General features: G+C 55.4%; 3 protein-coding genes across 3 annotated transcripts; 1 reads left to right on the forward strand and 2 right to left on the reverse strand.

The window, feature by feature from the left end:
- Positions 1–420: 420 nt before the first annotated feature.
- On the reverse strand, positions 421–10,744 carry LOC118246604 (uncharacterized). Its single transcript, XM_035543817.2, has 14 exons — positions 10,640–10,744; positions 10,371–10,500; positions 7,210–7,334; positions 6,532–6,622; positions 6,307–6,386; positions 5,980–6,024; positions 5,332–5,366; positions 4,332–4,486; positions 4,002–4,089; positions 3,571–3,651; positions 2,862–2,960; positions 1,803–2,566; positions 1,299–1,375; positions 421–1,039 (listed from the first exon to the last, which is right to left on the reverse strand). The coding sequence occupies exons 1-14, from the start codon at positions 10,687–10,689 to the stop codon at positions 976–978; spliced, it is 1,884 nt and encodes a 627-aa protein (XP_035399710.1). The 5' UTR covers positions 10,690–10,744; the 3' UTR covers positions 421–975.
- A 2,309-nt stretch (positions 10,745–13,053) lies between these two features.
- LOC118246606 (C-factor-like) lies at positions 13,054–15,293 on the forward strand. The gene is made up of 6 exons (XM_035543819.1): positions 13,054–13,200; positions 13,586–13,637; positions 13,808–13,995; positions 14,295–14,453; positions 14,753–14,872; positions 15,180–15,293. The coding sequence occupies exons 1-6, from the start codon at positions 13,054–13,056 to the stop codon at positions 15,291–15,293; spliced, it is 780 nt and encodes a 259-aa protein (XP_035399712.1).
- A 489-nt stretch (positions 15,294–15,782) lies between these two features.
- On the reverse strand, positions 15,783–23,218 carry LOC118246494 (uncharacterized). The gene is given in 8 exon segments (XM_050713285.1): positions 15,783–15,896; positions 16,127–16,237; positions 16,507–16,665; positions 17,027–17,214; positions 20,532–20,583; positions 20,993–21,210; positions 21,213–21,426; positions 23,201–23,218. Coding segments are annotated over 8 exon segments (1,074 nt in total).
- Positions 23,219–23,542: the final 324 nt, after the last annotated feature.

The following is a 23,542-nucleotide window of genomic DNA, read 5'->3' on the forward strand; positions in this document are numbered from 1 at the left end:
AATCTGGGAGGCAGAGCAGGTGGCAGAGGTGCTCGCAGCCTGGCGGTGCGGAGCAGCTGAGACAGTTTTAGCAGGCTTTACCAGGGCCCTGTCACCACGCGTACCAGCCCCCAGCTCACCTCCTGCTCCTCAGCTCATGGGGACAACGCGCCCTCCACTTCTCGCAGCGTGACCACAAGCCATCGCACTTCAAACCGCAGCTCCGTAGCCGCTACTCTTCGAGTGACCCAGCCACATCTGCCTCTCCGTCCCTGCAGATCTCCAGCTGTCACCAGCGTTACCCCAAAACCAAGTGGCTTTCTCCTGTGGCAACCACAAGCGGATCACCTCCACTCCACCTCCGGACCAAATGCATTACCTGCACCGATGTTTACGACAAAGCAGCAAGATGCTTTTTTTTTCTTTCCCTATTTTTTTTTTAATACAAGAGCTGTGTATTTAAAAAATATATGACTTTTATTTTTAATTTCTACAGCATAACCTTGCAGGATATTTTTTTTAACAAACTGTGCAGAACCCTACCAAAACCAATCGATACATGTCCAAACTACTGCACTGGCTTTGGGACAGGGAGCAGGTGCCAGGGCCTTGTAACTGTATCTACCCACGGTACAGGGGGAACTGCTCCCTCTTGTTCCTGTGTGCCAGGCCAGGCTGTTTGCTCCAAGCTGTGATAGGAACATCACAGGAACAGCATGGTACTGAGGTGGGAGTGAGCCCAGCTCATGCGCTCCAGCGTCCCTGAACAGATGCCTTCCCCCTCTTTGGGCTGGGGGTGCTGGCCTCCAGCAGGTCATGTCCCTGGCCGCGCTAGACCCAGGGTCTCTGGATCCAGGCCAGCCCCCCCCCTTAGGGACGGGGGTCTTGGTCCCCTCACCCTCCCCCCACCTACTCTTCCCATGCAGTTTGCTGAACCGATCAAGAAATGAGACAAGAGGCTGCTCAGAGCACACTTGGGCTCCAGGTGGTCTCAGCTCAGGCATCCACGTCCCTGTCTGTGAGAATCCAGCACGCCCACTTCAGCATTGCCTCGGAGATCCTGCAAAACCAAAACGGGAGCCAGGATGAGAAGGGAACCCAGCTGGGAACACACAACGGTGCCCAGACAGGCTTGCAGGGGGGAGGGACAAGCTCAGGACCCGGTGCAGGGAAGCTGGAAAGGCCAGAGGGACCCCCTGGGCTGCAAGGTGGAGTGCCCAGGTGCCATGGGGCTAGCGGGCTTAGGGGGTGACAGCAGTGGCTAGCTGTGGCCACAGGGCTCAGGGCGGGGAGATGGCAGGGTCCGTCGTTGCACTGACCTGACAGATCTTATTTGCTCACAGAGCTCAGGGCTTGGGGCCTTGTATTTGTACTGGAGCGGCCTCTCCTTCACGTACTGCAGAAGCAAAGAGGACAGTGAGCTTGGTGCTGGAATGCAGCTGGCCAGCTTGATAGGCCCACAGAAACACTCTGGTCCCTCCCTTCCTCCCTCAGTTCCTGCCCTTCCACTCTTATTTCACCTGGAGACCTGGAAGAGGCTCCAGAGAGGGCTGGGTCCCACCCAGCTCCCTTCACCCAGTGCCCCAGGTGTCAGGGGTCCTCCCCGCACCCCGCAGCCCTGCTCTGCCCTGCCAGGAGCCAGGAGGGCTGGCTCAGGTGGGGCCACAGCCTGTGCTGATGCCTGCTTTCAGCTGCTCATCTCCCACAGAGCCAGGCACCATCACAGGGATGAGGAAAGGTTTGGGGGTGTGACACAAGGGAACACAAAGCTCCCCTGGGGCCACGTCAGGCCCCTGGGATTCCACCAGCTGCTTCGTCTTTACCGGCTGCAGAACTCTGTGCTGCTCTGGCCTGGAGCTGGGGCCGCTCACTGAGGTTGCCTGCTCTTCCTCCTCTTCCTCCTCTGGGGACTCCTCTCTGCGTTGTGGCCTGTGCTCCTCCCTTCTGATCTTCTTTGCTCCCTCTGTGCTCATGGACTCCAGCTTCCTGCGCACCTCCCCCCCTGCGCCCCACGAGGCACCTCGTCGAGGCTGCTTCTGCTGCAGTCCACTGAGGGACCTACGCCCGCCAGGCAGTGCCAGGCCACCTCCCACCAACAGCTTCCTCTTGGCACCCGCGGCCTTCCTGCCCTCCTCTGGGGCTTCTCCTCCCTGGGTCCTGGCATGAGCCAGGTGATGCTTCAGCATGTCTGGAGGGAAAGCTGTGCCACTGGAGTCTGCCTGCTCCCGGTGAGGCACCCCTTCGGTATGGGATACTAGGTGGCTGCCGGGCAGGACAGGAAAAGCTGGAGAGAGAGACGGCAGGTTGGCCTGGGAGTCCCCTGACACCAGCGGGCCTCGAGCAGCACAGGGGGAGGTGTAGGCTGCCTCTGCAGCTGATGTTGCCCGGCTCGTGCCAGCCTTCACAGGACTGATACTGCCATACGAGGAGAGCAGCGAGGGAGATGAAGTCTGCACCGGGTCAGCCTGCAGCAAGCCCTGGGGAGAGTCACGGCTACACGATTCCAGCAGGTCAGGGGTGTTGCTGTCAGCAGCCACATCCTGCTGGGCCTCCGGCCTGCACGGAGAACTGTGCTGAAAGGACTGCTCTGGTAAAAGAGAAAAAAAACCACAGTCACGTTGGCAAGGGGCACGCTGCTGGTGGTAACACACGGGAGCAGAACCTGTCCTAGTACGTGAGACAGGGCAGGCGAGCATCAGAGCTGCAACAAGGCAGGTACAGGAAAATGGGACCACTGGGGACACCAGATCGGCACAGCACTACTTTCTAGCCAGGGGAAAGAAAGCCAGAGCCAAGGAGGAGCTGTGCATTCATGCGGCAACAGGAGAGGGACTGTCCGCTCCCAGCAAAGTGCGTGTGCTCCACACAGCACGGAGACTCACCTTCTGAAGAGGTCAGAGTTAAAGACATCGTGGGAAGCATGTTCCAAGGATTGTCCAGCGATGCCTCTGAGCTCCCTGACACCACTGTTGACTCTGCAGCTGCAGAAAAGTGATTTTGGCGAGTGATTTCTCTGTGCAGAACCAAGAAAGCTGTTGTCTACTCCCAACCCTGCAACAGCTGAAAAGAATTCTGAGCTTGTGCAGACCAAGACCTCATCCAGGCAGTGGAGAGCCAGGTAGTGCCCAGAGAGCAGGCAGGCAGGAGGAAAGCCTTCCCCTACACCCCTTCCTTTCTTTTGTGGGACTAGCAGAGTGACCCGCCTCTCGCTGCTGGGGCAAAATCAGAGCCAGGCAGCCACAGCTGGAGCCCACAGCTCCCAGTAACTGCAGCTGCCACCTTCTCCACCCTAGAGCCTGACAGGTAAGAAACCTCATGGGAGCTGCTCATGGTCTGTGACCTGTGAACCTGGTCTCCATGAGGGACACACAGGTGCACTCTTCTGCTGTGTCTGGAACAGAGCCTGCACTGTCCAGGACAGGATGCAGGAATGGGACTGCTCCCTGCTCACTCAATGCTGGGAGTCCTGGTCTTCCAGAGACCTGGCCCTGCTGGTACCTCCTCTCCTTAATGCAAGGACAAAAGGGGCTGAGCAGACTTCAGAGGAAAATATTAAGAGGTTGGATGGGATCTGCATGTCCCACTACTCACAGCTGGGCTGCGACATGACAGTCTGGTCGCCTGGCACCGTCCTGTCATAGCTGCTTTTCTCAGAAGATGCTCCACATGCATCTGCAATGAAAGGAACACTGCTGCTCACACACCAGCACACTGCACAGCCAGAGCAAAGGAATTCTTTTCTCCTTCCCAGAGACATCTTAGGCACCTGGCAGCACTTCCAGCACCTCAGCAGTGTGAGGAATGAGATAGCAAGAAAAGGAATGTGCCAAGCAGGCTCAGGACCTACAGAAGAACTTCTCAGGGTGTTCCGCAATCCTGGGGCCTGCAGCTTTCAAAATTCCACCTTCTAGGTGTCCAACTGTTGTGCTCAGCCCATAACCATGAAAAAAGTCCCTTATTTCACCTGATTGGGTTTTGAACTGCTGACCTGCCTACCCTCCAAATGAAGCCACAGCACTCACCTGCCTTAGAAGCATCGCCATCAACCACCCCCTCCTCAGGAGGGATTACCAGGACGTTGGCTGGGACCACGAAGATGTCCTCACGTGGCTGAAATGAGAAACGTTACTTGTTTTTTGCTGTTCAGTCTCACTCAAGCTACAGGAGCTCACCCACAGCTGGCAGCTGAACACCATCTCGCTCTCCAGCAAACCTCTGGTTCTGCCCACTGCTCTTCCCCTTCCTTCTCCCACTCCTCCAGAGCAGGATCCCCACCATGAGCTGTCACAGCCCTGCCTCAGACAGTCACAGAGAGAGCTCCACGTCAGGCACTTCACAGCAGCTGCACTGACCTCTTTCTTGAGTTCTGCCTCCCACTGCGTCACAGGAAGCTTGTCCTTCTCTGTCTCTTTGGACACCTGTAAATCCAAGCATTCCTCAGCACTTTCCTTCAAAGTCTCAAGCTGGTTCTGTCCTATCACATCAATCAGCTGTGAGATGGATGGCTCTGAAGCAAGAACAACACACATGTTAGTGGGAGGGACACCTCGGTTCAGGCAAGCCTCATTTGCAAATGATTTTACTTTCTGTTGCATGACTGTCAGGTGCGATGAAACCCATGGAAACACAAAGCTGCATTTCCTGCATTTTTTCTCCCCATTCACAGAGGTCCTCACATACCTTCCTAACATACTACAAGGATTACATCAGGCAGCCATTTCAGAAGCAGAGCATGGAAGCAGATAGGAAAAAGATAACACCACTGCTTCTGGTCAGACAACCCCGCCAGGACCACAGGAAATCCAATGGTGTGTTCAGAGCTAGAGTCAGCTCACACATGCAGGCAGCTTCCTGAACAGAAGGGGCAATGGGGAACTCAAGGAGCCCTTCATGCTGCAGCCCAAGGGCAGCCCCTGAAGCAGAGCTCTGGGGCAATTTCTCCAGCCTCTCACTGCTTGGAGCAGCAGCACGAGCACGGGCATGCAACGGCCTGTGCTGTTTTAACTGCTAACACCAACGTGCCCTGCTTTAGGCTTAGCAGCACGGCTCTGTGCTAGTGCCCTGGGTGGGTGGGACTGAGCCTGGCTCCTGTAGGAAACACACACAATGCTGCTTCTTGCTATCTGAGCAGCCAAGGGCAGACCCTCCCTGATCTCTGGGGCGAGAGCAGGCTCAAGTCTGCCAGCAGAAGCAGGGTGAGCCAGGCTGAGGCAGACACAGTGCCCTGTCATTCAGCTCACTGGCACATTTGGTTGCGTTTGTGCTACATCTGCCTAACACAGACCACGCTCGGAGGGGCCACGAGCCCCCAGCAGGCAGCCACAGCACTGTGTGCCCCCCACAACTATTTACCTGAGCTGGGAGCAGTCCCCAGAGAGAGACTCCTCCTGCAATGACCAAGGATAAGAGAAATGGTTAGGACCAAGGCACATGCAAGCCAGCAGCCCTTCACAGCTCTCTGCTGCGGAGCGTTACAGATTGAGCACTCAGTCTTGGGAGAAAAGGCTCATGGAACTAGTGGATTCCCTGCTGGGGCCGGTTCCAGCCCCAGGCTCCTCTCAGTATCCCTCTAATACCCAGGAAGGAGCCTCATTCCTGAGGACAGACCAGTGGAGACCCCTCCAGATCTCCACGACTGGGGCTCCCTGGGAGAGGCCAGAGAGAAGAACGAACATGCACCTAGACACGCTGCCCCAGGCTGGTAGGAACACATTCCCCAGAGGTGTTTTCTTCCAGCTCTGCCATTTAAGAGGCTGGGGTTGGAGTCAGTATCAGCACTGGGTGGAATCCTGTGTCAGCAGGCTCTCACCCATGACAGTGACTCGTTTTGTACTCTCTACTCAGCTCTGTCACATCCCAGGGCAGCAAGTCCCACAGATTAACAAGGAACTGCCACAACGTACCTGCCCTTGCCAGCCCACGCTCACCACATTCAGAGCCTGCACGCTCTCATCGTGGTGTCTGTGTATGTTCCCTGGCAATCGCCAGCCCTGTACTTACAGCCAGAGCTCCTTTATCTTCTGTAGCACAGAGGGCTCGTGGTTCCTGCAACAACAGAGAAGACAGTTACTGATGTGGCACTTCCTCCCATGCATGCGTTCCTTCAAAGCTTCCAACACAGACATTCCTCTGTCAAAGAGCAAAAAAATCTCTGTCACAACCAGGTTGCAGCAGCAGATCTCTTAGCCTGGTACTGCTGGTGCACGCTGCTGTGCCAAGGGCTCCCAGCTTCAGCGCTGTGTGGCAGACACCAGCTGCTCAGCTCTGGGGAGGTGCACAAGCCCCACAAACCAGCAGCTCGAGCCCCAGCCTGCACCTTGGACGTACCCGTTTGACGAATCCATCCTCTGTCTCTCCATGGGCAGCACGATGAACTGATGGGCGGTGAGATAAAACTCACAGTCCTCCTGTTGGGGTAAACGGAGCCCGTGAGGCACAGGCAAGAGGCCACGGCTCTGCTCCCTCCCACTTCAGGGCTGGTGAGCACCCAGCCCAGCCCTGCTAACAACCCTCCAGCCTCAGCAAGTTACTTCCATTCAGCAGGGCACTCACCAGCTTGGCCTCCTCCCGGAAACACACTGTGTACTTTTGCAAGACGATAATTCTACAAACGAGGCTGGAAAGTCTGAGATGAATGTGGGTGCTAGAAAAAGAGCAGAAAAGGACCATCTTGGAGAGATGAAGAATGGAGTCAGACCACCCAGACACATCATGGGGTTCCCCTTACAGCTATGCCAACCACACGGGGGCATGCTGGAATATTTCTCAGCACGAATGTCAGGGACTGAGCGCAGCACAATGCTGAGAGCTGCTTTTTATCCTTGCCTCTGATACCAGCAACCAGCCAGTCACTGCCCCAGCTGAAAAACAGAGAGGTTATGTCCAAACAGGAAAGCTGTGGAAAGCTGCTAGCACTGAAGGAGCAGCCCAGGATACCATGGTTAACACTCCAACTCCTTTCGCAAAGGCTTTTTAGTCATTTCTGATCATGTTAATATGGCATCACAGTTTCTGCCATCGATCCCTGCACTTCCTAACCAGCCATAACTGGAGCACCAAGTGCCAGAGTTGCAGCTGGCCCCATCTAGCAGCAGCTGCCTCTTTCACACAGATTTCCCACCCCATTACTGATTAGGCTTAACAAAACCTGAAAAAAGACCAGGCAGGAGCCCCACTAGCAGCTGCGGAGAGCTGCTGTCCCAGCCACAGCCGAGTCACGATAGAACCCACTTTTCTTCCGCCCGCAGAGCTTCAGCTGTAATGACCACTCGGATGTAGTAGGACCCATCTGAGACTTGTAGTTCAGCATCTTGGAGTGCTCCAGCTTGGTCTGGAGCACTTGAGTCACTCAAAACCTATCAAAACATTGGGGAGGGGGGAAAACAACGTCACCCACAGACTTTCCAGTGAACAAGGAGAGCACACCGTGCCTGGCTGAGAGCATGGACTTTTAGAAGAGAAGTTCACCATTCCCTGTGAAGCCAGATGATAAAGACTGCCCCCGGGCCAAGGGGTGCTGTATGCGCCCATGCGCCCAGCATGAGCCCATGCGCTCAGCACCAAGACACGATAAGGGACATGCTGCATTGTGTGAGAGAGTGGTCAACAGTAAGGGGGGAGAGAAGGCACAACCAAGCATTTTTTGCCCAACCCAGCAGCAGGAATTCAAGCAAAAGGGACTGGGCAGGCTTGCAACATGCACTCTAACAAAGCAAAGGGAGAGACAGAGCAACAGTAACTAGCAGAATTACAAAGTTCCTGGTGTATCAACCCTGAGCTGATACTAAGCCATGTACACACTCGATCAATGCAAGCCCTGATGGGTGCAACAAGCTTCTCCAAGTCCCACACATACCTGACAAGCAGGCTGGGAGCTGTGGGTCAGTCCCGGCCTGCCCTAAGCACTGCAGTCCCCTGTTACACACCTATGGTTTGGTTCATGTTCTTCACTCACAGAGGGGACGTGAAATCGCACGTCACACCATGCACAAATGCCACTGGCATCTGACAAAAGACGTGCACGTGTCGTTTAAGATGCTCTTGTCCCCATCATCCACCAGCCAAGCGACAAAGGGAAGCAACTCTGAATACCAGCATAGAGAGCAGTGTCGCCCACCATGCTCAAAAGATCAGTTGTGGCCAGCTGGGACCTTGTGCTGTCAGTGAGTCCGACATTCCTACTGCATAACCTCCCTGTACAAGCCAACCAGGCTTATGCTCACTGCTGGGTTCAAGGACGTGACAGCTCAACAGCTCACCAGTCTGTGCTTGCTGCGTCCCCTCAGCTTCCTGGCCAGAGCCTGGCCACCCCGTGCTCGCTTGCCATATGCAACTGTTCGACTTCCAGCCGAGGCAGACTGGCTTAGCAGGCGCTGCACGAGAGCCCTGGCACCAGCTAGAGACAGAGCTGCTCACAGGACTGGTTAGAAAATAAAAATAAAAATAAAAATAAAAATAAAAATAAAAATGGTAGATTTGGAAGTTACAAGTCCAAAACAGGTAAGGAAGAAGTTAGGCATAACTGGGGCCCACAGCAACCAGGGGAAAGGCTCGGCTGCTCAACACTCTCAACTTTCATTAATTGCTCAGGACTCAGGTGGCTGCAGATTGGAGTAGTCACACTGACGCACCTCTCTCCATTAATTCCTCAAGCCCTAGCAGGGAGATGCTCACTCACAGCTGGGTCTCTATGATCCCAGAGAAAAAGATCCCCCACCAGGGAGCATGGACTGGGCCAGGAAGCGGGGAACCAGCGATTTCACCACCTCCCCATCTTCAGATGGGGTCAGGAACAGGAACACAGGGTGTTCCTTCTAGCAGTCATGTTTTTCTCCCCATCTCATCTCTACTTCCATTAAAAAAAAAAAAAAAGACAATATCCATCTTTTGCCATCCTTCTCCTGTAAGGGTACAACTCTCTAGCAGCCAGACCATAATCACAACTGAGCACAAGAAACTGCATGTCCTGCCCTTGCCAATCTCACATCCAGTTGCGCGGCTGGGTGTCTCACAGCATCTTCATCCAACCTCTCCAAAACACAGCCCACTAGCCACATCACAGAGGGGACTGTGAAGCATCAGAGGATACCAGTTAGTAATTCAGCTATCTATATATTAATATAACCACATTACTCACGCAACTCGTAGTTACCTGACTACATTAGTAAGTCCACAGCTAATGATAATTCAGCCCACCTTTCTCCACAGTGCTCGCTGTGAGGTGGAAGAGCAAGAGCAAACATCCATAAGCAGCTCTCACCCTTCCTCCCTGGCCAAAGTGGGCTGCTGCTGGGCAGCAGAGACAAAGGGGCTAGCAGGGCATCACACCTCCAAGCACCGTCTGAAAGGAGTCAGCAGCACCGACTCAGCTCTGTTGTGTCCTCCTCATTTATGTCACCCAGCAGGCCTCAGACCGACGAGGGTTCCCTCATTACGGCTTTCTCCTGACACTTCAGGCAGATCACCGATCAAGCCTCAACACAAAAGCTCTCCAGGGGCTGCACAGGAGCAGGTCCTGTCACCAGGAGCCCCACAGCCTGAATCACAGGGCAAGAGGACCTGCGGGAGGAGGAGAGGAACAGCTCCACTCGGGAGAGGAACGGCTCGGGGTCCCTCCAGGCCCCAGTGTGAGAAACTAAGTTGTGTTTTTGCAGTGGAGAACTAATTTTCTGTATTCCAAGGTAGTTGTGTAGCCATAATAAGGAGAAATGCTAAGTAGGTAAGTGGAGAGTAGAAGGCCTCACTGGTCCAAAATAAGGTAGAAGCTTGAGAAAAACAGGATGAGCAGTGTGGGAACAGTAAAACAAAGATCACAGGTTCTCAAAACATAAGAAAGGGGAAAAAAAAAAAAGGGAAAAGGGAGAAATTAAAGAGTTGAAAAAAGAAAAATTGTACATATATGGTATAGAGGAGCATTGAGTAGCTTGTGAACCTGTAGTACTCAGCTAATGAGGAAACAGGGGAGGTGATCAGGCATCAGGTAATAGGGAATAAAAGGTTATGCTTTGTTTACTATAATGTGCTAACTGGCAGGACACCTGCCATTACAATCGCGAATAAAATAGCTTCACAAAAGATCCTGTCTGAAGAAAACTATCTGAGATTTTTCTCACACTAGGTAGGGCAGGGGGCTCCAGACCCCCCGGCACCCGCTGCCCGCGCTCACCCAGCGGGGCGGCAAAGCAGAGCGGGAGGCGGGAGAGAGGAGGGGAGGCTGCGGACTCCGTGTGAGAGAGCACATGCAGGGGTGCAAAACCCAGCCAAGACACCAGAGAAGGGCAGAGCTCCTCCACCTCCAAACCCAACCGGAGACGCGGAGGAGGAAGGCTCGCCAGCCCTCGGGCACCGAGCTGGGCAGGCTGCCGGGAATTTGGCTTCCCCTCGGCACCTACCCGCAGCACCTGCCCCGCCAGCAGGTCCCCGCTGGCGTCCCGCTGCTCGTAGTTCACCAGCAGGCTCGCGATCCACGGCTGCAGGACGTACACCTTGGGGGCGGACAAGTTCTTGCTCTCGTACACGAACCTGCGAGGGACGACAGGAGGCGCCGCGGTCGGAAGGAGGAGGAGGAGGAACAGAAGGAGCCGAGCTCCGGTCCCCGTCGGCCGCAGCAGCCTCCTCACGGAGCCGGCCCAGGCCCACCCGGGCACCGGCCTCGCCTCACCTGGCCCCCGGCGTCGCGGCCGCCCCGCCAGAGCAAGCGGCCGCCGCCATAGCCCGCCCGCCACCGCCGTGGCCCAGGAAGAGAAACCGCGGCCGGGCCCCGCCGCATCCGGGGCGGAGCGGCTCGGGGCGGGCGGGAAGATGGCCCCGGGGCTGAGGGGGCAGAGCTGTGCCCTCGGGACGTCCCGCGGTCCCGGCCCCGCGACCCGGCACCGGCCGGTGTTTTCCTGGTGTTGGGCCGTTGCTGGTTGCCGTTTAGTCGTTCTTCAGCAAGTTACAGAATCTCCCGAGTTGGAAGGGAGCCATAAAGATCATGGAGTCCGACTCCTGGCCCCACACAGGTCTACCCAAAAGTTCAGAGCATATGAATAAGAGCACAGTCCAAACGCTTCTTAAACTCCGACAGGCTTGGTGTTGTGACTACGGCCCTGGGGAGCCTGTTCCAGTGCGTCACCACCCTCTTGGTGAAGAACCTCTTCCTGACACCCAGCCTGAAATGGCTGAAATGCCGTGTTTTCACACATCTCCCCATGCTTCCAGGGGTTCCTCAGCTGCCCTAGCACCAGTCCTCCACGGGCGTTCGCCTGCTGGAAGGATCGTCCTCCCTGCTTGCCATCTCCTCTTATGTTAATGCCATGTAGGTGCTCAAATCTTGCAGTCAGGCAGCAAAGCCCACCTGGGAGGAAGCCAAGGGGACAGCAAATGCCTCCTCCAGGCAGGGCTTTGCGAACCTCACTGACACAGCAGAGAGTACGGTGAGTTCCTTTGTTGGCCGAGCACAGGCCCTCGGCTTCTTGTTCACAGATGAAGTGTCGCAGGAAGATGCCTGGCGGCACAGAAGGTCTCTCGCCAGGCTGAAGTCCCTCCTTGCTTGGGGCTGTGAGGGTCATGGCTTGCCCCAGTTGACCTCCTTTGGCCCTCAGTCTGGAGGCTGGGGTGAGGGACGCGGCTGGGTACAGCGTGCACTGGCTGTCCCTGAAATGCCACAAGTTCCTGCCACACAGAGGAGCAGACAACAAGTGTTTAGCTTCAGAACACAAGCAACCTAGTTTATTGGGACCTCCACAGAAGTTAACACAGAAGCAAATCTCTTAATGTGACGGTTGGTTGCTGTGCAGATGGTGACAGGAGTCTCTCTTGCAGCAGCATCTCCAGTTGGGGCAGGGGAGACTCCCCCAGCCTGCACCCAGCCGGTCCTGCCTGATTGCTGTGGCACACACATGATCTGCTGTTCTTAATTTTCTTAAACTATCTACACGATATCTCCTAACTATCTTAGATAGGTGCAGAAGACTGTCCTACATGACCATTTCTGCATCTCCAGGAACACCTCCTACGCTTACAACTTTTGCACAGTGCGGTCAGTGCTGCAGCAGAAAACACCTGGGGAGCTTGTGCTACATTCAGATCCTTGTCTGCAAGCTGTTAAGCAACCCGTGTGGACACACTGGTGGTGCTCATCCACTGGTTTAGGCACAGCAGGAGGTCCTGCCCCAAAAGTCCTGTGATGACCAGTCAAATGTTGTCTTTGGAAGACAGCTAGGACTTCGGTCCATCATCTCTGCTCAGGTCAGCCCATTGCCTCACCAGCACAGATGTGAGCCAAGGAGCACTGGGACCACCCTGGGATTGGGTGTCTGTTGTGTGCTGGGTGTTTTTGTTCCATCACGCTTCCAGCTTAAACTCTACAGCAGACTGGTTGGTATAGCAGACCCTCAGGAAAAGGTCTCTTCTGGGCAGCTCGGGAGGGTTTCCAGTCAGACCTGGAAGGGTTCCTGGGTTTTCCAGCCTGTTACGGTAGATAAGGCGCACTCACCTCTCCTAGCTGCTCTGTCCCCGCCCATGGCTTTGGTGTTGCACAAACTAAGGGCAATAATTGTGCTGCACATGGTCCACACGTCCGTACTTGCCTGTCTGACCATGAGGGACAGAAGCTGGTGGCCCAAGAGGGAGGAGGCCCCTCCATGCGGGAACAGCTGTAGTTCTGGCCCTGAAAACAAGCAGCTCAGGTTTTGGTGGAGCTGAGAAGAGGAAGGTATAAAGAGCAGCAATGTGACTCCAGCCCAGTGCCGGCGACTCTGAGAGAATGCTTGCACTGCTGTGGCCTTGGGAGCGGAGACAGCTTTCTTGCTGACAGTGGGGCAGAGGAGAGAGTGTGTCAGAGGGCTTGGTAGTGAGCACCGGATATCCAGACCCGCAGCACAGGGCATTCCCTGCCTGGACAGGACGCTGGGCACCACTTTTGTCACTCAGCACCAGAAAAGGTGGATCCAGGGTGTGGAAAAAGCCAAGAGGCTGGGGAACCGCAAAGATTGCCTTAGAGCAAAGAGCAGATGCAAGCCCTTATGGGAAAATACAAGATAACTGAGGATTAAAAGGCACCTACAGAGTCAGTGCAGAGGCAGATGGAGCAGCATGGTAGGGCTTCGTGTCCGCTCCATTCTGGTGACTGGAGCCAACCGAGGAATCGGCCTGGGGTTTGTCCGGCACCTGCTGGGGCTGCCAAACCCACCCGAGTGGGTCTTTGCAGCCTGTCGGGACCCCAAGGGACAGCGAGCACAGGTGAGGCTGGTGGCGGTGGGGGACAGCAGGGCAGGGCAGTGCCCGGTGCAGGAGCAGCCCCGTGGTGCGAGGTGGGGATGCGTGAGGGTCTCCATCACGGGGCTGCAGCCCTGGGCACAGTCTCATGGCACAGAAAGCTGGGGTAGGACGGCCATGGGATGAGCTGTGCCCAGGGTGCCCAGGGCTCCTTGGAGCCAGGCAGGGAGCTTCTGCTGCTGGGGCAGGTGATGGCCATGGTGGGCAGGGCGAGACACATGGCTTGTGGGGTGCGCGGGATGCGCAGAAACTGTGGGGAGCGGGGCACTGGGAGTGAGGCAGTGCTGGGACAAGGCCTCTGTGCAGCCGGCCCTGCCTCTCCATGCCCACATTGTCCCGACTCTTGCAGGAGCTGCAGAACTTGGCCTCCAAGCACCCCAGCCTGGTCATCGTCCCACTCGGTAGGTGCCCAGACTGTGCCCCAAGGCTGAGGGTCCCTTGCCTGGGCTCCCCGCTCTGCCCATACCATGTCCTCCCATATCCCTGGGGTGGGGGCTCCGACCCCCAGTACCACGCGTGGTGGCAGCCGCCAAGGGGATCGGGTGCTCACCTCCCCACCTTGCCCCTGCAGAAGTCACCGAGCCCGCCAGCATCAAGGCAGCTGCAGCCAGCGTTGGGGAGCACCTCAAGGGCTCAGGTCTCAACCTCCTCATCAACAATGCTGGGATTTCACACTATAAATCACTTGACACCCAGACACAGGAGGACATGTCCCAGGTGTACGCCACCAACACCATTGGGCCCCTGCTGCTGAGCCAGGTGAGGCCCTCACCAGAGCTCCAGGAACGTCCCTGCCCTGCGGCCCCACGGCCCTCCCAGGAGGACGGAAAGGGCCGCTGGGACAGGGCCCAGCTCTGCTCTTGTGCTGGTGATGGGCCCGGCACTCCTGAGCTCCCAGAAGAAGCTGGTGGAACCAGCTGGGGCTGGTGCTAAGGGGCAGGGGGAAGAGGAAGGTGGCTGCTGGCAGTGCTGGTGGCAGCGCTGCCCGCTGTGGAAGGAGCTGGTCCTCTCCCCTGCACCACTTCTGTGTGGACCCCCTGCTTCTCCTCTCCTCATAGGCATTCCTGCCCCTGCTGAAGAAGGCTGCCCAGGGGAGCCTGGGCTCGGGGCTGAGCTGCAGCAAGGCAGCCATCATCAACATGTCCAGCTATGCTGGCTCCATTCAGGATGTCTATCTCTGGGAGTACAGAGAAGCTCTCTCATATCGCTGCAGCAAGGTACTGCCACACTGCTGGGCATGAACCTGGACATTTTCCCTTCTGAACAATCTTGCACGCCTCCCAACCTTCCCCTCAGTCCCTGCAACTCTCACCGCTGCGGCTGAGCTGCAGTCAGTCACCGTTTCCCTCCCATGGCACATTCCTGTGCCTGGTCCCAGACCTAATCACAGAGGATCTTCATAGGACAGAGCTGCTGCAGGGAACTGGCCCTGCCTGCCCCGGCTGTGGGGTCTGCAGGTGTCACCATGCAGGCACCTTCTCCTCCCCACCCTGATCCCTGCGGTGTCTCCTTGCAGGCTGCTCTGAACATGCTCACCAAGTGCCAGTCCTTGGGCTACCGGGAACATGGCATCCTCTGTGCTGCTTTCCATCCTGGCTGGGTGCAGACGGACATGGGGAACACAGCCGGAGACACGGTAGGAGCTTTACCACGGGGGGTCCATCCGAGCCCCTGTGCTGGTTTTCCATGGGAGGCTGTTGTCACCCCGAGCTACAGAGCGTGACCTCCCTGCCTGCTCCGGCACCACTGTGGGCAGCTCTCCCTGCCCCGGGACCCTGCAGTGAGCTCTGGCGGCCCCATCACCTGGGTGCCCTGCTCAGCCCCTCTTCCCCTGGCTCCACTTCCCCCTTGGTTGAGCTGTTGCCTTCTGCGGGCCAGGCTCCAGGGCAGACCCTGGCCAGCCCTTGGGCACACACCATCATGTTTTTCCTCTGCCCCTGCAGCCCCCCGTGACAGTAGATGAGAGCGTAGGAGGGATGCTGAAGGTGATCTCCTCCTTCTCCGAGAAGGACACCGGGACCTTTCTCGACTGGGAAGGGAAAGTTGTGCCCTGGTGACACACTGCACCAGCCTCATGCCCAGATCCTGGCAGCAGCCCCTCTGCTGCTTCCCAACCTCCACCACACCCTCAATAAACCTTTGTCTGAAAGCAGCAGTGCTGCCATCCGTATCTGTCTGTGTGCTCGACAGGCTCTGCCACACTGAGCCTGCAGAGGGCAGCCCCTTCCCGTGTGGTCCCACTCCTCATCTGTGTGTGTGTCAGTGCCCACTGCTCCTGTCCCCTGCCCATACTGGGGATACCCACGTGTGTCCCACTGGAAATTACTCTCTGGGGGCAGCACAAGTGAGGCAGGGGCACAGGATCCAGCCGGCAAGGGGTCCCCGCAGGGGCTGAGGTGTCCAAGGACATGGAGCGAGAGGCAGTTGGCATGGGCAGAGTTGGGGTACAGGGCGCTGCGTAGCCACACGTGCGGTGTGGAAGGGGGAGAAACTGCTTCCTGTGTCCATGGGTGGGCAGGAGAGACGGGGGGGTGCTGAGCTGGCTGTCACCAGGGCAGGCTGTTCCCTTCCCAGTCGAGGAAGGCACCGGAGGTCTCTTGCGAGAGGCTGCCCAGCACCGCCAGGATGCCCTGCACACTGCGCTCCACCGTCATGGGTGCCTGCAGAAGAGGACAAGGATTGGTGTCACTGCCACGGCCAATGATGGGCAGCGAGAGCAGCAGGGTCTGACCAGGCTGGAGGGTGCACAGGTGCTGCTGTGCCCTTTCCTCCCAGCTGGAGCAAGGCAGGGTGCTTGTGGGGGCGGACCTCCGAGCTGTTCCCAGGCCTTCATCTCCACCGAGCAGCAGAGGACCCAGCACCGCTGCCCCTTCCCTGCACAGCACGGTACCTGCTTTGTCCCCATGTCCGTCTTCACCCAGCCGGGATGGATCGCCGTGCACAAGATCCCCCTGTCCCTGAGCTCTGCAGCCAGGCACCTGGTCACCATGTTCTGGGCAGCCTGGAAGAGGCACAGGCATGCCAGCACCACACGGGGCTGGGGGAGCTGGGTACGTGTGGGCGGGAGGGAGATATTTTGCAGCTGAAGGGCTGTGGAGGTGGGAAATGGGGCTTTGCCCTGCAGTGGAGCATGGGCACAGCCTGGGCTGGCGCTCTGCATGCTCACCCTTGGAGGACCAGGCCGAGGATGGGTGGCCTGGGGCAGGTGGGGGGGTCCCATGAGCTCCCCTCCGTGGGGAAGCATCCCCAGCGCCTCCCCCGGCCCCTCACCTTGCTGGCACGGTACGGGTACATGGGGGCCTCCAGCACCCTGAGGCACAGCCCTAAGGAGCCCACTTTGGAGGACACGTTGACGATCACAGCCCTGCTGCAGCTCAGCCTTGTCTTCCGTGCACCTTTCACCGCCTTCTCCAAGAGTGGCAGGAATTCCTGACACAAGGACACCTGCACTGTTAATACGGACCCTGGGTTTGAGGCCTGCCCTGAAAGTGCTCACACCATGGCTGCAGACCATGGAGGAGCAGCTGGACGGACACCCCAGGCAGAAGGGCAGTGGGTAAGGAGGGTGCCCCAAGGATGGGCAAGGCCCCCTCAGCTCCAACCTTTCCTAGGTGAAGCCAAAGCCAGCAGGGAGGACAGGAGCTCCAGCCAGGGAGGAACAAAGCATGGGAGATGCTGCTCCTCAAGCCTCCCTGCTCCCCCAGCCATGGCCCTGTTCCCATCAGTGTGGCTCGTTCCACCCAGGAGAGCATCTCCCTGGGCAGGAGAACCCCCAAAAGCCCTCACATACCTTGGCAACCTGGAGGGGCCCGAGCACATTGGTGGCAAATGCAGCGAGCATCTCCTGCGAGTCCACAGACTGCAGCGTGGCGTGCGAGCCGATGCCGGCATTGTTGATGAGCAGGTTCAAGCCCTGGCCCTCCAGACAAGACTCCACCACCTGCACGGCCCTGCGGATGCTGGGCAGGTCCACTGTGTCTGCCGGGGCAAAAAGAAGGACATAACCATATTTGCTTCGTGTATTCAAGGAAGTTATGATTGCATGAGGGGTTATTTTATAAGAGGTGCTTGGTCCTTGCACGCGGAGGCTCCCAGATGTAGTTCATGCGTCGTTTCCACTAGAGGCCAACCACGGCCGAGTGTACAGGTTTTAGTGATGGACAGCATTTTTGGAGAAACAATATGAGTAATGTAATACACCAAGAGTGTCCTTCTGTATTGCACAGCGGCTATTGGGGCTGCTAATGTATTGGGGACAGATTCATTTTATTATTGAATTACACAAAGATCTTTCCTGGATGATATCCACTCAGATCATTCAGAGTGATCTTTTCTATTTTTTTTAACAATTTGTGCTAAAATTGATCTTCCACACCACCGCTTCCCAGGACTTGCAGCAGTTACTTGCAGACTGATTCTCAGCCTCCCCTCTTCTACAGATGCTCCGGCCCAGGCTGTGTGTTCAAGCCCTCTCCAGCAACCAGAATTACCGATTTTCCTGAAATTTTTATAACAGGGATAAGCACTTGTTTGGATCTCTTTGAAACCCTGCTAAGATTTAATTGCCCCTTTTTCATGAAACCAGTAGGGGTGGTATTTTTTAAGTTGGTGTTTGGTTGCTTGAGTTTTTGGATTTGCTTGTCAGGATCTGCATCACTTGATGAGTACTTTCTCCAAAGAAACGTCCATTGTTCATTTAAAAGGGGTCACGTGAACACATTACACATGTGAAATGGGCCGGTTAGACCAACATTTAACATCTGTATTGCTTTTTTATATCATAAGTGCACCACTGAGCCCGTAAGCTCCATGAATATTCATGTGCATGGGCACCTTGGGCTGTGCTTGTATGCTGAGCCCAAGCCCCTGTGCACACATTCCTGCACGCATGCTTTGCAGTGCTGATCTGATGAGCCTGCTGGGGGGAGAATTTGGGGAACTGGCTCTCTTATTGCCCCCCTGCCCTGAATGTTTCTGTTCTCAAGCTTGCACAAGACTGACTTTGCAAGGGTGGGCAGGGCTGAAGACAGCCTGCTCTTCCCTTGAACTGATGAGCACCAGAACAAGCCTTTTTCTTGGCATTTTTAACCAGTTTGGTGGATTTATGGCGGTAGTTGAAGACCTTGAGTCTTCTTTTAAAGCGTTTGAGTGACAGGGACTTGCTTCAGCAGCACAGGCCTTTGGGGAGGTGCTATGAGAACATTGTGGGGGGAATTTGATGAGAAAATTGTCTGTTGGATTTGATGAGAAATGCTGTAGTGTGGGAGTTAATTATCCACGGGGCAGCATAGATTTTTGGAAGATTAGCATTGCCTTATGAAAACAGCATCTTTTTCTCAACACCTGGCTTGAATTCGGAGCTGTTTGTGATTTTGGACTTTGACTTTTGTGCTGAGGATGCAGAGCGAGAGCCCAAACGTGTTCAGGTGCCGGTCAGCTCGGGGTTGATGCTGCTGGCACCGAAAGCCTTCCCCCAGCCAACTCATTGCCAGGCTGCTGGGGAAGCAGCCGTGGAATTCATGACAACAGCATGGACATTTCAGCGTGGACATTTCAGCACGAACATTTCATGTATGATCAGCTTCATGACACTTCACTGCACACTTTCCGGTGACTTCTTTTTGGGCAATGGATAAGCGGAGCTCTGGACTCTGTCACTCCACCACATGCAAGGGATTGCCCACTGGCTGGGGTGAATGATTAATTTCTGTGTTTGGACTGGCCAAGTCATTGCTCCAAGGGAGAATGGGGCCAGGCGTGCAGGACAAGTGTGTTCCTATTGCTAGACCAGCCAAATTAGCCTCAGGCAACCTCTTATCTCCCCTCCACAACGGCTGAAACGGTGCCTACAAGCCATGTGCACACCCAGAAGACTCGTCTTTCAGCTGGAAGAAATGAAGGGATTAGAAAGGGAAAGATAGAAATGGAGAATGAAAGAATGTGACAGGACTTACCCATTTTAGAGTTAATTTCTTTCCTTTCTGAAAAGAGCACTACTGTTATCGGTTTGAAGTTAACCATTCCTTAAGATGGAGTTTGGTTTGTTTGGTTGGTTTGTTTAGCTTATTTTGGGACTTTATAGCCTGTTTTTTGGAGCGCATGTGTTTTTGGAAAGGTTTTTCATTCCGTGGACAACCCCTTGAGATGTCTCCTTTATGCTTCAGTGAGCAAAGTAAGTTTGCTTTTCCTAACACATAATGCCAGTTGGGGCTCACAGGTATTTTTGGAGACGCTAATTTTTTATTACAAAGAAGATTTTCTACTTCATTAATCTATTCAATTATAAGAGAGAGATTTGCAGATATTTTTAGTAAAGACTGACTTCAGGGATGCCTTCTTTGTTAAGATATGCTAAAAATTCACTTGAACTTAGGTTCAAGTCAGGAGGATTCAAGTGAACCTTAGGCTGATAGTGATTTTTAACAAATTAATAGTCAGGTAGAAACTGATGTAGTATTTGCATTTCCTTCATTTGGTTTTCTTATCATGGGCGCTCCAAGGAAATACTCATAAGTATTTAGAAGTGCTGGCTGCTTCCTACCTCCCTGAGTACAGTGATGGCAATTGCGAGCAGACCTTGCTCGTCTGCCCCTTGAGACACATTGCAGGAGACCACGTTCCTCAGCCTGGTGCTCCTTTTTCCTCCACAGATGCAACACTTCACCCCTGCTCTGTCCTCTCCCGAGAGCCTCCATCCGTGGAAGCTCCCTGCAGATGAACCCCCAGCTTTGGCAACATGAAATGCCTTCCTCTCTGCTCTCCTTTTCCTTCCCCAAGTCCTTGCCCTCTCCGGGTCTGTTTGTCACCGAATCTGGCAGACATCCCAAAAAGGAGCATGCCTCTGAGCCTGAGCAGCAACCTGGGATGCTAACACCAGCGCATGGCCACATTTCCCGTGTGTATCCTTTTAGCCTGTTTCTTTTCTCTCCTTTTATCAATAGCAAAGGAAATGTGACCATGGCCACTTCCAAAAAGACACCAACCCAACCCTGCTACTCAGAAACTGTTTGGTTTGTGAACCTGTGTGTCCCAAACCAAAATGCTAGGCAAACTGGAGAACAGATCTCATGCCTTTCCCTCGAAACTTGGTCTGGACCCACCTCTGCCTCCCTCTGAAGCCAGTTTGATGGCACCCGGCCAGAGGACGGCTCTGCTTGTGGGAAGCTTTGCCAGACATTCCCAGGCATTCCCAGGCTGCCACCACCAACGTCTGGCACAGCTGTCCCTGTTCCCATCCCCACGGCGAGCAGAGTGCCAGGAGCATGCCCAGCGCAGGCAGGGAGGTTGCACCATACCTAGCTGGACCAGTCTGATGCTGGGGTGCTGAGCGGATAATTCTCGCAGGGTGTGGAGACAAAGGGATGGAGCAGGGGGTTAGAAGTCACCAGTGGCACCGCTGTGGTCGCAGCCATAGGTTCCCACCCATCCCAGACATGGGACACCCCAGCCAGAGCAGACCGTGGTGGCTTTGCTTTTGCTGGGGGAGTTACCAGGTGAAGGGGTGCTGCTGGGATCGGGGCTGTTCCCAGCCTGGGTGATGCCAGCAGGGAGAAGGGGACAGCTGGCCATCATCACTGTCAGGAGCAAGCACCAGGGCCATGGGCACCCCCTGGGCTCAGCCTGCCTTCCTTCCATCCTTGGACCACCCAGCCAAGCCCACTCCCAGCCAGGACCAGATCCAGCGGAGACCCAGCAGGGTGGTGAGGACTGCAATGCCCCTTGCTCACCTGGCCTGGGGACATCCCCGTGCACTGACCTTCCCTCTTGGACCATCGGGGGCCCGGCAGGTGGTGAAGATGTGCTGGGGGGCCTGGGGGCTGGCGGCGAGCTGCCTCACCAGCTCCAGCCCGATGCCACGGTTGGACCCCGTCACCAGGACGCTCCGAGCCAGCGCGGCCATCCCCAAGGTGGTGAGACAGTCACGGTGGTGACAAACAGGATGCGCCCAGCGGGATTGTCACCTGCTTGGCGTGATGGGAGCATGGGCACAGCCCAGGGTGTGGTTTTGGGCACCCACAGGGACAGCGATGCTGTCAGCAGCAGCCCTGGCACCTTTCCTGCCCTGTGCAGAGCTGGGGGACCAGGGTGGGCATAGTGGGGGGGCCACATGTCTCCTGCATTGCCTGCTCACCGAGACTTGACTTCAATAAAGCCCCAGCTCCCAAATCTGTGCAACCAGAGAAGAGTAACCTCCACTCAGAGCTCAGAAGAGCACTTGGAAACACAACCAGGAAATGGAAGGGACTTAAGCAGGTCCAAATCTGGGCTGTGGCTGGTGATCTCCTGATATGGGAGGTGAGTTTGGGACAGTTGAACCAGGGGATGATAATCTAAGACCTTTTGAAGCCCAGCCTGGGTGCAGAGGGAGGGCAGAGCTCTGTTTGTAGCAGTGAGGTTGCAGCAGGCTCAAGTTGTATACATGCTTTCACCCAGGAGCCAGCAGAGAAGTCCCCCAGCTCCCCGCAGCCCCATCCTCCTGCTGCTGGGCACCAAGCCCACAGCCCTCACCCATCTTCCTGTCCTCACTCCATCACCTATTATCCACAGGAGGACAATTCTGGATGCCTAGCAGACCAACAGGTGCCCAAAAAGCCAAGGCTCCTGCAGCCCAGACCAGCCTGGGGACATAGAAGGCAGACGTGAGTAATGTGCTAAAGGAAACGAAGAACCACCATGTAAAAAGTCTCAGCCAAAATGGATGTGCTTAGCTGAGGAATTGGAGCAACCTGAATTTAAGTGGGGAGAGGAGATACAAAGAGGAAAGTAGTGGGGATGGATCTGTCACATCTGGATGTGGCCAAAACACACATCCGTTGCCGAGCCCCGCTCAGCCTGGCAGAGGGACAGAGCTGGCTATTCCCTGTGCATGTGGGTGATTCTAGGTCTGGCACTCGCCAAAGAGATATCTGGGCCAGCAACTGGAAGATGCCAAAGGGGCTCTAAGATCGGAAGATGTGCTTTCAGGTGAAAGAGCATGGAGAGGAAAAAGCAGTGATGGTTCCTTCCCTCTTGGTGGGAAGTCTGTGGCCGCGGAGAAAGAAATAAGCTTGCTGGGTGTGGATTTGGTTGGCGTTAGACTCAGACCCACTGCAGAAGGTGTTATTGAGGGTGTCATCACCCATGCAAGCAATTGCACTGTACAGACTTGCCTGCTCCTGCTGCTGAGCAGAAGCAAAGCGGCACCATGAGCAGAATTGCCATTAGGAACCAGCAAGACTGGAGTTTCCTCTTTTCCTTCCAGGCTACTTGGAAAGGAGACAGCTGATACAAGCAAAGAGAGCTGAAGGACCAGGATCAGCTGCAGGACAACAGAGCTGAGGAAGGCAAGCAGCAAGCAACCTTTGGAAGTGGCTGATGGCAACCAAGGCCAAGCAAGACAGCAGTGCAGACTTGCTCATGGCTCAGGAAACACAACTTGGGGCCAGAAGGGCTCCAACAGCAGCCAGAAGGGATGCTGTAGGGAAGAGATGAGACTAATCTACAAAAGTGCAATGCTGTCAAGACACCTGCGAAACCATGCTGGTTGGAGAGGACCACCCCTGTAAAACATCTATAAAATGTCCATAACATGTACATTGAGTTTGTTTAGTTCATGACTTGGCCTCTGTCTGTTATGGTGTTGACTCAGGACAGGAGAAGTGGTACATTGTGTTGAGTTTTTGCATGCCAAAGCCACCTCAGATCAGGTCACTGCTGCACTTGCACTGTTTATTGTGAAGCTTGTCCTTCCTTGGTTAGAGTTGTTCTTGCTGTAGTACTTCCTAACACATGCAACTCAAATTGTGGGTTACAACAGTTTAAAAGCGTAGCCGTTACAGTCTCCACCCATTTCCCCTTTGGACCAGGCCATAGAGTTTAACACTGCAGTGAACCCTTAACCCTGCTGCAGCATGGACTTTCCATGGGGCACAGTCCCTTCAGAGGTGCACCTGCTATGACATGGCACGCTTTCATGAGACCCCACCTGGAACACTGCATCCATCTCTGTGGCCCCCAGCATAAGAAGGATATGGACCTGTTGGAGCGGGTCCAGCGGAGGTGCTCTCCTACGAAGAAGGGCTGAGAGAGCTGGGGATGTTTGGCCTGGAGAAGAAAAGGCTCTGGGGAGACCTTACGGCAGCCTTCCAGTACCTAAAGGGGGCTACAGGAAAGCTGGGGAGGGACTCTTTGTCAGGGAGTGTAGTGATAGGACAAGGGGCAACAGCTCTAAACTAAAAGAATGTGGATTCAGGTTAGACATTAGAAGAAATTCTTCACTCAGAGGGTGGTGAGGCCCTGGCACAGGCTGCCCAGAGGAGCTGTGGCT

The sequence above is a fragment of the Cygnus atratus genome, chromosome 12 (genome assembly GCF_013377495.2).
Source record: "Cygnus atratus isolate AKBS03 ecotype Queensland, Australia chromosome 12, CAtr_DNAZoo_HiC_assembly, whole genome shotgun sequence".
In the NCBI taxonomy this organism is placed as follows: domain Eukaryota; kingdom Metazoa; phylum Chordata; class Aves; order Anseriformes; family Anatidae; genus Cygnus; species Cygnus atratus.

Bases quoted from the DNA above. Each gene is read 5' to 3' on its own strand.
- LOC118246604 (XM_035543817.2), bottom strand. From the start codon at position 10,689: ATGGCGGCGGCCGCTTGCTCTGGCGGGGCGGCCGCGACGCCGGGGGCC. The intron at 6,623-7,209 runs GTGGGTTCTATC...CTCTTTTTCTAG, and splicing joins GCTCTGCGGGCGGAAGAAAA to CACCCACATTCATCTCAGAC. The intron at 4,090-4,331 runs GTCAGTGCAGCT...TTCTCATTTCAG, and splicing joins AGGCAGAACTCAAGAAAGAG to CCACGTGAGGACATCTTCGT.
- LOC118246606 (XM_035543819.1), top strand. From the start codon at position 13,054: ATGGTAGGGCTTCGTGTCCGCTCCATTCTGGTGACTGGAGCCAACCGA. The intron at 13,996-14,294 runs GTGAGGCCCTCA...CTCTCCTCATAG, and splicing joins GGCCCCTGCTGCTGAGCCAG to GCATTCCTGCCCCTGCTGAA. The intron at 14,454-14,752 runs GTACTGCCACAC...GTCTCCTTGCAG, and splicing joins TCTCATATCGCTGCAGCAAG to GCTGCTCTGAACATGCTCAC.